At 59.1% G+C, this 12861-nt stretch overlaps 2 protein-coding genes across 9 annotated transcripts; both read right to left on the bottom strand.

Moving 5' to 3' along the window:
* Nucleotides 1-334: 334 nt before the first annotated feature.
* On the bottom strand, nucleotides 335-2407 carry CTRL (chymotrypsin like). The gene is given in 7 exon segments (XM_021541155.4): nucleotides 335-630; nucleotides 866-999; nucleotides 1415-1595; nucleotides 1697-1778; nucleotides 2003-2082; nucleotides 2236-2362; nucleotides 2364-2407. Coding segments are annotated over 7 exon segments (792 nt in total). The 5' UTR covers nucleotides 2390-2407; the 3' UTR covers nucleotides 335-468.
* EXOC3L1 (exocyst complex component 3 like 1) lies at nucleotides 2236-12858 on the bottom strand. Of its 8 annotated transcripts, none has more exons than XM_085589789.1 (15): nucleotides 12394-12858; nucleotides 11817-12045; nucleotides 10689-10849; nucleotides 9529-9748; nucleotides 8584-9244; nucleotides 8282-8399; nucleotides 7983-8108; nucleotides 7766-7866; nucleotides 7349-7459; nucleotides 7104-7233; nucleotides 6018-6140; nucleotides 5569-5724; nucleotides 5121-5245; nucleotides 4466-4685; nucleotides 2236-2339 (listed from the first exon to the last, which is right to left on the bottom strand). In XM_085589789.1, exons 2-14 carry the CDS (start codon nucleotides 11857-11859, stop codon nucleotides 4499-4501), a joined length of 2262 nt encoding a protein of 753 aa, XP_085445915.1. In that variant the 5' UTR covers nucleotides 11860-12045; nucleotides 12394-12858; the 3' UTR covers nucleotides 2236-2339; nucleotides 4466-4498. The 8 variants fall into 8 exon arrangements, with proteins under 8 accessions (XP_085445915.1, XP_085445914.1, XP_085445911.1 ...); XM_085589788.1 differs by lacking the exon at nucleotides 2236-2339 and adding an exon at nucleotides 3432-3605; XM_085589787.1 differs by lacking the exon at nucleotides 2236-2339 and adding an exon at nucleotides 3554-3691.
* Between the last annotated feature and the right edge of the window lie 3 nt (nucleotides 12859-12861).

Genomic DNA, 12861 nt, shown 5'->3' with positions numbered 1-12861 from the left:
GCCATGGCTTTAGACTGCAGGCAAGGATTCTTTAGGATCCTGTGCACCCACCAACACCCACCTTCCACTGCAAGCTGAGCAGTCCTTTCCGGTGCTGAGCTGCAGCTCCACAGTCCCTTCTCTGGTGGCACCTCGCACCTGGGTCAGTGGGAGGACCATTGTCCCAACCTTCAGCATTGCCTGGCTTGGTGCCAGGCTTGAAGACCCCCTGAGCAGCCCTTGAGCCACAGCCAGCCCTGCTCCCCCTATTCCTGAGCATCCTGTCCTCGTTTATCAATTCCCTCTGGATCCCAGCTGGGCATCAAGCTCCAGCTCTGGGAAGGAGAGGAGCATGGGGTGCCCCAGGCTCCTCCATGTATTTTCCACCCCACTCTGCATCATGAGAAGAAAGGAGCCAGAGACAGTGCTTGGCACAAGAAAAACTGATACTTTATTAGTCCCAGTGCAGGGACCACGCTGGCAGCAGCTTTACCCCCGAGCAACGATGGTGTCGATCCAGTTACGGAACTGGCTGACACGAGTGTAGATGGCCGGCGTGTTGATGTTGCAGTTGGACGTTCCCCAGGAGACAATGCCAATCAAGGTCCAGCCATTCCCAGTCTGGTACACCAGAGGTCCACCAGAGTCACCCTGTGGAGAAGATTCAAGTTTAGTTCTCCTGGCACATGCTCCAAACTGGTCCCTGCCACCCCAGCCACCTGAACCCCTCTGCACAGCCAGGTGGTGTAGCTTAAATATCTGGCTCCAGAAATGCAAGAGCCCACGTACCCTGCTCCTCCACCCTCCCTGTGATGCAATGGGAGCTCAGCAGGACCCTGCATATCCTCCTCCACCCACCCTGTGCAGCAGGAGCTTGGCTCCTTACCTGGCAGGAGGTGGCACCAGCCCCACCGGCACAGATCATGGCGTTGGTGATGCGATTGCCCCAGTACTGCATGCACTTGTTCTGGGGGATCAGGGGCAAGGTCACCTGCTGCAGAGTTGCTGCCAAGGCTTGGGCTAGGGGAAAGAAGCACCATTAGATCACCTCAGTGTCTGTGGGTCTCCTGGAGTGCACACAGGTGCCCTGGGCAAGCTTCCACTGGTGCATGGGTGTTACCATACAAAGCACCTTCCTCCTCCATGCCAACAAACCCTTTCTTCTCCAGGATCACCTCGTGTAGGCAGCCCTGAGAAAGGGCAGGCTTGTGCCTGTGCACAGCCATCCCTGGGTTACACACACAGCCAGCCCCATAGCACACACCTACGCCTATGTGCACACTGGTACATGCTCAGACAGGGTTACTCCACTGCCCAGCTCCCCCCTTCCCACATGTACAGGAGATGTCACCCCCACAAGCACTCCTGGACCTTCAGAACCCTGAGGAAGAAGAACAGCTACACACAGCCCTCCCTGAAGCTGCAGCTCACGTACAGTTGGGGTTGGTGCGTCCCCAGCCAGTGGTGACAGCCCGGGCATTGGAGGGCAGAACCAGGTTGGCAGGGGCCAGGCAGATGGTGGACACATGGGATCCCAGCTTGGCGGGTGTGGACAGCCTCAGCAGGGTGATGTCATTGTTCATGGTGTTGGGGTTCCAGCTGGGGTTGGTGATGGCCTGCAGAGAGAGGAACACCACAGACCTTCACGCCTGCCCTGTGGGAGCAGCAGCAGCGCGGAGCTGCAGCCCTGTGCCAGGACCGCGTCCGCCTGGCTCACCCTGGACACGGTCTTCACTTGAACGGCCTCGGCGCTGGAAGCAAGGTTGTATTCCCCCAGGACGACAACGTGGCTGCGCGGGCTGCGAGAGGTAAGAGGGAGTCAGGGCCACGAGTCCAGCCAGCACCCCGGGTGGGAGCAGCACTGGGGCAGCCACCGGCACAAGGAACCCAAGGGAAGCCACCATGGGGACCATTGGGGAGGAAGCCCCGGGCTGCTCGGGCCTTTGGGGCTGACCCAAGTGCCACTCAGAGATGCCCCCATGCCAGCAGCACCGGCGTGGGCTGGCCGGGCATCACTCCTTACTTGAAATTGCAGTGGGCAGCTGTGACGACCCAGTTCTCGTTGATCAAGGAGCCGCCGCAGAAGTGGGATCCTGTGGTGGTCTGGGGAGGGAAGAAGGAACAGGAGCTGGGGCTGGGGGGGCTGAATACCCCCAAGCTGGGGACAGGCAGATGTGCCCTTGGTGCACAACCATGGCAGCCAGCTGGCCATGCCAGGGCCTAGGGCAGTGCCCAGGGAGCGGGACGGTGCTGTACCTGCAGGGACACCTGCCAGGGCCAGGAGCCAGGCACAGCGTTCTGCCCATTGACAATCCTTTCGCTGTAGGCAATCGAGGGACTGATGGCGGGCACCCCGCAGCCTGCAGGAGAGGCACAGGGGACTAGGGTGACCCAAAAGCTCAGGACTCATATCTGGGGGCTGCCTGTGCTGGTGGGTGTCTGTGTGTCACCCTCCCTGCTGCATCTGCTGCACCCCAAGGACTCCCCCACACCCATGGGCAGCATTTACCTGAGACGGCGCTGGCAAGGGCCAGGCAGGCAACTACCCACAGGAATGCCATGTTGAAAGGAGATAAGTTGAACCCCTGGGGACCATGAGCTTTATAGCAGCCAGGGAGCCACGTGGCTCATAGCTGGCCAGGTTAAGGTCCCCCTGTGGCCTTGTGACAAATACATGGGCAGCAGTGACAGGCCAAGCCTAGCACACACACAAACAGGGACGTGGGAAGGTACTGTCAAAAGACACCTGGGGGGCTTGGGCTTTTGCTGTCATGGGTTGTGTTAGTTCTGACTGCAGCCTGTGGAGCTGGAGAGAACCACAGGGCTGTGATGGAGGGCACAAGAGGCTGGTTGTGGGCACACAGCTAGGGTAGCAGTGAGGCTGGACATGCTGGGATGGGCACCAGTTCCTGGGGTGAGAGGTCATCCCATACTTAGACTTCTTTCAGATCTATTGGGACTAGAGCTGTTTTTCCACATGGCCATAAAGTCGTGGTCTGGACCCACCTGGATGTTCCCAGGGCTCAGGGTTGAACCTTTTGAACCATGTCCATGGTGCAGTCCCCTAGCCAGCAGGGGCAGGTGGGGAGAGCAGATACCTTCCCAGGCAGCTGGGAGCTGTAGCCAGCTGTGCAAGCACACCATGAGCCCCCAGGGAGAACAGTGGGCACCTCCCCAAGCTGAGGTTGAGCCCTTCACTGAGCATCCCCCAAGCATTGCCACCACTTGACCCAAGGCGGGGGAGCACTCGGCCCCCTCTGTCCTGGACAATGGGGTATGTACTGTCTGCATCATCCCCCGTGTCCTGGGTGATCTTCTGGGCTGGCACAGGGTGCAGGGAGCCAGGTCTGGGGTGATGCTGGACATGGGGATGGATCCCTCCCTCTCTGTGCCACCCACATACCCTGATCCCTGCCCCAACCCTCCAGGGGACAGAGCCTGGACACTGGGGAACGAGTTCAGAGCTTAGGCCTTTATTTCCAGCAGTGGTACCATGCAAGGACAGTGGGATGTGGCCCATCCCAGGGTGGGAAGCATGGCAGAGCATGGAGGTCTCCTGGAGTGCTGCAGGGGCTAGGCACAACGGTGTAGGTAGAAACAGACTGCTCCTGATCTTCATATGGCACCTGGGAGGAGATGCCAAGGCCTGGGCAGCAGCAGAGGATGGAGGGAGGGCCAGTGCTCAGGGTGGTGCTGCCCATCACGGAGGAACCTTGGAGCAGGACAACACACCAGGCACAACCACACTCTCCATGCAGCTTGAGAGCCTCCAACTCCAGTGTTCCTCCTGGCAAATGAGCCAGAAGTCTGGCAGGTCAGCAGGAACTCAGAGCTGTCCCTTTGTGCCAGCAGGGATAGGGCTGGTGGCACTGTTGAGGGTGAGGTGACCACCTTGTGCTCATCTCCTCAGGATGCATGAGCCATGATGAGCTGGCTCAGCTGCTCCCCACTGGCCATGCGGGGCCCAGCCTGGTGGAGCAGCAGCACCCAACCCCAGGGCTGAGCCCAGAGGAGCTCCCATGGCTGAAACCTTCCTGCCAGCCTGGTCCCAGCAAGGCTTCAGTCTGCCCCAGAGTTGGAATGGTAACAGCCTCCATGGCTGGGACACACTGGCTCGGGGGGTTGTCTGAAGACTTGGGGAAACTCAAGCATCTCTGCCCCATGGAGATGTGATTTTTTCCCAGCTGCAGATTCCTGTCCATTCTGCAAGTGTTCTTCCTCCTGCAGGCAATGGGTCTGAGCCTAAGCAGCCCTCAGTCACTGTCCCAGCAGGCCACCAAAATAGCTACAGGTTGGATTTCCCCCAGTCCAGGTATCCCAGGACTGGTGCTTGCAGGGGACAGTCTTCTCATGGGGCAAGACCAGAGGAGAAGAGCCTTTATCCAGACTGTCCCCAACACAGGACAAGGTGCTGTGTGTAGGGGATGCCACATTCACCTCCATTCTCACCACGCACAACCACAGAACTGCCCTGCATGACCCCTACCTGGGACCAGCGGGGCACCAGTGCCAGGCGGGCTCAGGCACACTTGCCCTTACGAAGGCAGAAGGGCTGCTCCTGCACAGGGACCAAGATGGTGCTGAAGATGGGCCGGTAGCCCTCGGGCAGAGCCTGGGGGTGCTGAGCCATCATTTCCAGCACCACGTGCCGCACTTCCTTGGAGACGTCCCCGCGGATATCCAGCAAGGTGGAGATGTGCTCATCGCTGGGCAGAGAGCCAGGGGTGAGCCCGAGCACTGCTCGTGTCCTGCAAACCTCCCCCATCCAGAGAAGCCAAGCCAGGGCCAGGGGAAAACTGGTGCTTTGCACCAGGCCAAGTAGAATTTTCTTGAAAACAATCCCCCCAAACCTTCTGAATTTGGTTTTGACATTTCCAATTTGGTGTTTTGTTATTTTCACAGTTTGTTTGGCCACCAAATACAGATATGCAAATGCCACAGCAGAACTGCTGTTTTCTGTACACCTTTGCCCTTGGGACTTTCAAGAACCCGTCAAATCTGGAGCATGGGAAAAAGAAACCTCAGGGAGAAGAGGGTAAAGGCTCAGGTTTCTGCCTGTTCTGCTCTGTCACCTCAGAGGGTGCAGCCCAAGACTGGCTCTCCTGGGCAGGCTCACACCTATCCTGCAGGGAGCAGCTTACCTGACATCGGGGTACTTGGTGATGAAGCCCAGCACCTCCAGGCTGAGTAGTGCTGGGTCTTTGAGGTAGATCAGCTCCCGCAGGGCAAAAACAGCCTCCAGGCTCTGCTGGCCCCGGTCCAGGCCCTGGGAGGGAAAGCAGCCAGGTGTGAGACCCAGAGGATGTCACTGCAGTGGCTGAGGAGACAGCTGCATCCTCAGTGCCCACGTGGGCACCTAAGCCCCTGCAGCTGCTGCCTTCCCACTCATCATGTCCCACCCATCAGGGGCTGCTGGGCAGGTGACAGTCCCCAGTTCCAGCCAGTTCCTCCCATATTGGCCTCACAACCACCCCGGTGGAACAGCCCCATTGCTCGTGGGCTGTGGGCTGGAGGGGTGCAGGAGGGTGAGGTGATGCTCCCTTTCCGTGGCACAGCCCTGGCTCCCCACCACACCCGGGCTCCTCTCACCAGGCCACAGAAGAGCTCCCGGAGCTGCGTGGCGTCCTGCAGCAGGCGGTGGCACAGCTGGCCCCGCTCCTCCCGGCTCTTGCACACCATCTTCCTCTGCAGGAGTGCCCGCAGGTACTGGTTCACCACCAGGAGCTCACTCTCCGCCAGCAGGAGCTGGGCAGGGGACAGCTGTTAGCGCTGCTGGCATTGCCTGGGTGTCCAGACCCAGTTCCCCAGGGAAAAGGCGAAGGCAAAAAGGATTGATACAACACCAAGCCATGGGAACAATCTCCTGAGAAGCCCCCTGACCAAAGGGACAGAGAAAACAGCTGGATTTGGGGGAAGCCCTGAACATCTCCGTGTGGCGGTGCTCTCGGAGGACACAGACTCTCCAGCATTCCCTGCAGCCCAGCACGGTGCCCGCTGCCCAGCGCCCTGTCCCACAGGCAGCCGCTCGAAGGAGGTACCGTGAACACGGGTTTCCTGACGCGGGAGAAGTCCTTTGCATACTTGTCAATCACTTCACACATGCTGCCGACGAGCTGGGACCCGGAGAGCCACTTGCGGGAAAGCAGCTGCAGGCAGAGGGGCTGAAGGGAGCAGAGGAGCAGCGTCTGTGCCCTGCATCATCGCAGAGCTGCCAGCTCAGGGCAGCACAACACCCACAGCTGCTGCCTGGCACCACGGCCACTTTGCCTTGCAAAGCCCCCAGCACCTGCTGCCAGCCAAAACTCAGTGTGAAAACAGCAGAGTGGTTAAGGTTAGGAAATTATGGAAACGCTGGGGCTGTCCCTCCCTGACACCCTGAGAGCCTCATTTTGGGGCTTTATTTGGATCATGATGCACACCTGAGGTGTGGGCAGCGAGCTGCTTCTCACACACCTGCTTTTGGCCTGTCCTGCCTATTTTTAATTTCCACTTCTCTCCACTTCCCTTGTGTAAACATAACATGTTTTTTTGATTTCCTACTCCCGCCCTGCTGTCCTTGCCTGTCTTCCTGCTTGCAGGCACACACTCCTTCTGTCTCTGCTGGGACCACTGCTGCCTGCAATCTCCTCACCCTTTGGCTCTTCCTTTGTTTTCATGGCATTCAAGCCCTAAATAGTAATGTCGTTAATTATTCCAGGTTTTTGGTCCAGACTCCAGGAAAGCTAAATTTGACTACACTAGCAGGAAACTACTCGGGCAGTTGCACATAGATTTGTATCCTCCACACAGACTTTACTGCTCTCCAGCTGGTTTTCTGCCATGGAAGAGCCAGAAAGAGCATGAGGCAGCTGGGGCCCTAAGGCTCCTGGTCTCTGTCCGTTAGTGATTTGGGGGCCATGAGCCATCTGCCCCAGCGATACGGGGTGGTGCTGCTGGCGACAGACATCGGGTGGTTTATCAAGGTCTGGGGGACAGGCTGGCAGAGATGTCTGCAGGGTGATAGCAGGGTACAGAGTACAGAGCAGGGACCCTGGGCAGGAATAAACTCATGTTGCAGTAGGGCTGTTATTGCTGGGTTCAGCTTCGTTGCAGCCCTGTTGGCCTCAGGTGCTGGACCAACGTACCTGCAGGTCCAGGAGCAGTTCCTCCAGCAGCAGCTGGGTGGCTTTCTTCTGCATCCTGTCTAGAGCAGCCTGCAGGGATCCAGGAACTTCTCTGCAGGCAGTGTCAGGGTGCAAGGATGAGACAAAATTGCTAGGAGAGAGAAGAGAGGGTACAGGTAGCCTGGGAAGCATCGTGGGAACACTGGCTCCAGGGAGGATGGGGGTGGGTGTTGCTACAGGAGCTCCAAGGTGCTGGTGCAGGTTACCTGAGAGCCAGGTTGTTGTTGAGCACGGCCAGCAGGTGGGAGATGTAGTACTTGGGGACGGCCCGGTCCTGCTGGTGCTCCTTCCCACACTGCGCCAGGGCTTCCCGCAGGCTGCAACACAGCGAGGCAGCCGTGACAGGCAGCCAGAGCCCCAGGCATCCCACCACGGGGACAGGGCTCTGGGATGCTCCTGGGGACACATGGACCTCCCACAACCCTCCCAGCTCACTTGGCTCCTTTCAGATCCTGCCACCAGGTTGGAGAGTGACAGGTTGTTGGGCAGGGCGGGACAGTGGGACCCATTCTGAATCCCCTGACAAGCATTTGGGGCAGCAGATTTCCACCACCAGCCTGTGATGCTCAGCCATGGCCCCAGGGTCTGTGAGGGTGGACAGGGGTGTGAGTGGCTCCACTGACCGGCCCAGGAATGCCTCAAGCTCCTCCAAGGCCATGTTGTAGATCTTCTGCTGCAGAGAGTTGGTGATCAAGGAAGCCACCTGGATGTTCTCATTCAGCATCTGCAGCAGAAGAGGAAAGTGGGGGCGATTCAAGGAGAGCCTGCAGGCCATGGCCTCCTTTCTGGGAGGTCTCAGCATGGCCAAGCCCCATCTGTACCCATGTATTGGGGTCCCACCTGCATGACAATGGCAGGCAAGGCTGACTGGAAGAAGCCCTGATGGTCTGTCTCAGGTTCCTCTTCCTTGAACCACTCCTTGAACTCCACCTCCAGGGTCCTCTGCATCCACTCGAACATGCTAGCCTGCAGAACGGACACTCACCATAGGCAGCCCAAGAAGCCACATACGGACTTCCTTGAGACCAAACATAGCACAGCAAGTCCTGGGCCTCATGCCAGGCTCATGGTCTGCAGCTGCTGTCAGAGCAGATGCTTGGCTCAGTGGGAGTCACTGGGTCCCTGTCCCGCTCACTCACCTTGACTTTCATCACGTATCTCCTCTCTGTCTGATCCACAAGCTCAGAAGACATCAAGGGATCCAGAGCAGAAACATCCACTTCTGGGAGGAGGTCAGGGTGACCCATCATCTCTGGGCTGGAGGGCAGAGGTGGGGCAGGGCTGGGAAGGCCTGTTTTCCAGGAGTTCCTACCTGTCCCTCTGCCCTCCTGGTCATCATCCCCTGGCAGCTAGAGACACTCTCCTAACCCATCCATGAGCTGGTGAACAACCCTGCTCTCCACAACATCCCCCACTTGGTTGTGCCGGGGTTGCTGCTGACCTGTGGTATACACGGAGCGCCCACTCAAGGAGAAGGAAGAGTCCCTGTTTGTCCAGGTCCTCCCGCAGGATCTCCTGGAGGTGGCTGGTGAGGGCCTGGTGGTAGGTGGCAGTGCAGAGGCTGAGGATGTTGTAGTGGGCTGGGACACACTGGACCATCAGGTCCTTCACCACACGCAGCTCCGACACGATGTCCTTCTGCAGCGCCGCCAGGTGCTTGGCCAGCCCTGGCCCCTCAGCATCCATGCGGGGAGCATGGAAACGGGCTCCTGTGATGGTGTCCTGGAGGACCTGGTAGAACTTCTGCCTCCAGCCCTTTGGGCGGCCAGGGGGAAGGAAGGTGGCCTCCAAGAGCAGAGTATCATCTATTTTCTCCTCCCGCTCGATGATCCTCACAGCAGTGACAAAGAGAACGGGGTCCTCGCGCACCAGCTGCAGGCTGCTGCCCACAATGTCCCACAGCTGTTTGGCCAGGCTCTCGTTGAGGTCCTGCAGGCCACTGAAGTAGGACAGCACAGTTGCCTGGGCATCGGAGAGCCCGCGGAGGTGCAGCTGGGAGAGGATGTCATCCCGGAGTTGCTCTACCATCATGAGTTCCACGTGGGCCTCCAAGAGATGCTGCCCATGGAGCAGCTGCAGGATATGGGAAAAAACCTCGTGGACTGTGGGAGAGGGAGGAGAGATGCCAGCACTGAGTGTGGAGATGAAGGGGTTTGCACCAGGGACATAGATGCAGGTTATCAAGGAGATGGTGAGGGGAAAGGTCTGGGGCTCTGGGAACACCATTGGATCAGGCCCTGAGGAAGTAGGGATATCTCCATTCACCCAGCTGGCAAAGCCTGAGTGACCTGCTTTACCACCAACCCTACACAGAGCCTGTGGTTGCACTGAGGTTTCCCCCAGTGCTTTTCAGCCCAAATTGACCAGGATTGGGCCAGTGCCTTACCCGAGAAGATCTGGGGCAGCACCTGGACCACCGAGGCCAGCTGCACATGTTCCTCCATCAGCTTCCTCATCTGCTGGAGGCCCTGGAAGTTGTCTGCGCTGTCGAGCAGGGCCCACCGTGCAGCCCCCAGGTCCTGGCACACGCCCTGCACCTCCTGGGCCGCCGACCGCAGCTGCTCCAGCCCTGCACTTACCCCCTCCAGGTAGGACTGGACAGTTGACTGGGGAGCAGAAAAGGATGGGCAGTGGAGCAGCTCCAGAAGGCAGGAGGACTCCACACCACTTGCCCCAGCCCTGCACAATATGTGTTGCAGGCACTCTCCCAGCCCCACAAGGCCCATGGTAAACAGCAAGCAGATGCCTCTCTCAGTTTTAAAAGATTACTTTGCTTCTGCAAAAGAGCAGTGGGTCATAGGGTCCCTATGTGCCCCCAAGGTATGAAGGACCTCAGTGGCCATATAAACCCTCCTCCCAAATGGAGTGCCATTGTTTCCAGCCCTGCACTGGCACATCTCCGTGCCCTATCCACTCATTTAACTCCCTGCTCCTGATGCCAAGAATCACCAGGAAAAGTTGCTTTCACGGAGGCCTCCCAGACAATTCATCCAGAGTCAGGATAGGAGAAACCATTTCTAAAATTATTAGGAGAAAGTTGTGGTGCTCAGACTGATTCCTTGGGTCATGCAAAAGAGGATGTGGGTGAGGAGGCAAGTGTGCAGGGGGACTGGGACAACCCTTACAAATGTGGAGAGATGGAGTTTTCCCTGTGGAGATGCACAGGCAGGGACAGGTTGGAGCTCTGTGCTTCCTCCCAGCTGTGGGGCAGGGCAGCCTTTGGGGCTGGGACGGGGCAGTGATGGGGTGCACTGAGTCCTGCACATGGAATGTGCTGAGCCCCCTTGGTGTTTTATTTTGCCGCATTGTCAGAGACACAGAAGACTCCTTTTAACACTTCAGACACTGCCTGGGGGTAAGGCAGAACGTGAAGGGGGTCTTCTCTCCCCAACAATTACACTTCACCCACCAAACGCCAGCCAAAGGAAAAGATTTTGTCAAAAGAGGACATACAGAGAATTGATGGCGCAAGAGGGGACCTGGCTGGGGTCCCTGCCTGAGGAGGGGGTGTGGCTGCAAGTGTCCGCGGGATGGGCAAACACACACCTTCAGCCGGGACTGGATGGAGTTGTTCCTCTGCGTCTCTCGCCTCCGGTAATGCCCGAGCCCCTCCAGTTTCTCGGGGCGGTAAAACACCCCTGAAGCCCATTTCAGAGCAGCTCCTCTCGCCAGCTTCTCAGCCTTCTCCGCTTCCGGCCACTCCTCGTCTGGGGACGAAGCCAGGGGTCAGTGAGCACAACCAAGTGGGGCAGGAAGGGCCCCTGAGGCCAGAGGCAGGAAGCTCGCCGCTAGTGGACTTCCAAGCACACACCGACGTGGGAAGCTGGGCAGCGTGGCCCCAAGAGGGTCCTTCCAAAGGGCCCCCTAAGATGCCACCACCACGGCCCGGGGTTGTCATAGCAGCTGTGGCAGCAAGAAATAAAGCTGTCCTGGGGTGCTGTGACTCAGCCTGCCAGTTCAGATTGTCCCCAGGCTGAGTGTACATCCCGGCTACTCCCCAAAACAAAATGCTGGGTTGTCTGAGGGGGTTTGATGCCACTTGGGCAGCTGTCAGCAGGGTTGAGACTCCAGCAGTGAGTCAGCAGGAGGGATGGGGACACAGCAGTTCTCGCAGGAAGGAGAGACAGGCTAAAGTGAGGATTGGAGACTCCTGGTCTCCCCAAAGCACCCATGCAGCTGTGTCCCCCTTGACACAGGGTCCAAAGCCATGCCAAAGAGCTCCTGGCCACAGTGGAGGTCTGAGAACCAGCACAGTTATCACACACCATTCCCAGTCCCCTCATGCCTGGTTTCATCATTCCCCCACGCCACCCCATCCCCAGCCACTCCCTGCAGCCCCGCGGGGCTATCACCCAGTGCCAAGCCAGGCTCCTGCTCTGCTGGGGAGCCGCTGGCAGCCTTGGGACCAGGGGATTAGGGAGGAGGACAGCAGCTTTGAGGATAAGATGAGCGGTGAGCAGAACTGCCCCCGCGCAGGTATCGCCATCAGGAAGCACAGCCAGGCTGCCACCCCGCAAGGACAACAAAGCACCAGCCACGGCACAGGGAAAAGATCCAGGAGGGTGGAGGGGGTGGTGAGGCAAAGAGCAGGGGAATCCCCAAAACGTGCTGCAAAGCAGCAGCATCCCTTCCCTGCCCAGCTCGCCGGCTCCAGGGGAGCATCATGCGCGTTACCTCTGGGGCTGGCGGCGCGCTCGTCCTCCGCAGACATGCCCATGGTGTCCAGGCTGCGCGGAGCTGCGGGGCCAGGGCAGGGCTGCGGAGGAAGCCGGCTGCCGTTTCCTCAGCCGGAGCAGCCGCGCTCCTCAGGGCCTCATTGTGTTCCCGCAGCCGCGCTCAGGACGTCAGGAACGGGGGGCGGAGGGGAGGGGGGACACGGGAAGGCACGGCGACAGCCGGAGGTCTGGGGAATACAAGTCACGGAATCAAAGGATCGTTTAGATCGGAAAAGCCCTCTAAAATCATCGAGTACCAACCGGTAACTGCCGAGCCCACCACTAAACCATATCCTAAGTGATACATCCACACGGCTTTTTAACGTGTCCGGGGATGGTAACTTCACCACTGCCCCAGGCAACATTTTACAGTGCCTGACCATCCTTTAATGAAGAAATTTCCCCTAATATCCAATCTAGCCCTCTCCTGACTCAACTTGAGGCCATTTCCTCTCGTCCTGTCCACCCACACCGGCACCCCGTTCTCCGGACACTCAGCCCTGTCCGTGCCCGCAGCGCTGTTCTCTCGCACCCACCCTGGCTCGGAGAGGCCAGCGGGGTCCCAGACCCCAGCCCATCCACAGTGCGAGCCCACTCGAGTGTGGATCACCATGAAGGGTGTGCTGTGCCAGCGTGACCCGGAGGCGAGAACGCGGGGATGCACCCTCCATGGCTGCAGATGGACCTGCAGATGTGTCCCTGCCACAGGCCGCCTTCCCCGGGCACAGGCTGGAGGATTCCCCCGGCGCTGGGTGTGCTGGAGCAGCAAACCGCCCCTGACACCCGGGCGGTGAGAGCCGAGTACACGGCTGAGGTTTGGCTTCGCTACCACAGGGTGGGGCTTGACTTTGGCACCGCAGAACGGCGAGGGGATGGACGCACCCCTGGCTTTGCCCGGGGGACCCCCAAACCGACGGGGCTGACGGAACACCGGGAGCAGAGCGGAACGGCTCCGGGCCCCCGGGAGGCGGCGGCGGGGAGTCCCCGGTCCCCGCCCCGCCGCC

This window comes from Lonchura striata, chromosome 11 (genome assembly GCF_050655825.1).
Source record: "Lonchura striata isolate lonStrDom1 chromosome 11, ASM5065582v1, whole genome shotgun sequence".
Lineage (NCBI taxonomy): Eukaryota > Metazoa > Chordata > Aves > Passeriformes > Estrildidae > Lonchura > Lonchura striata.
This window is presented reverse-complemented; position numbering and strand designations above follow the sequence as displayed.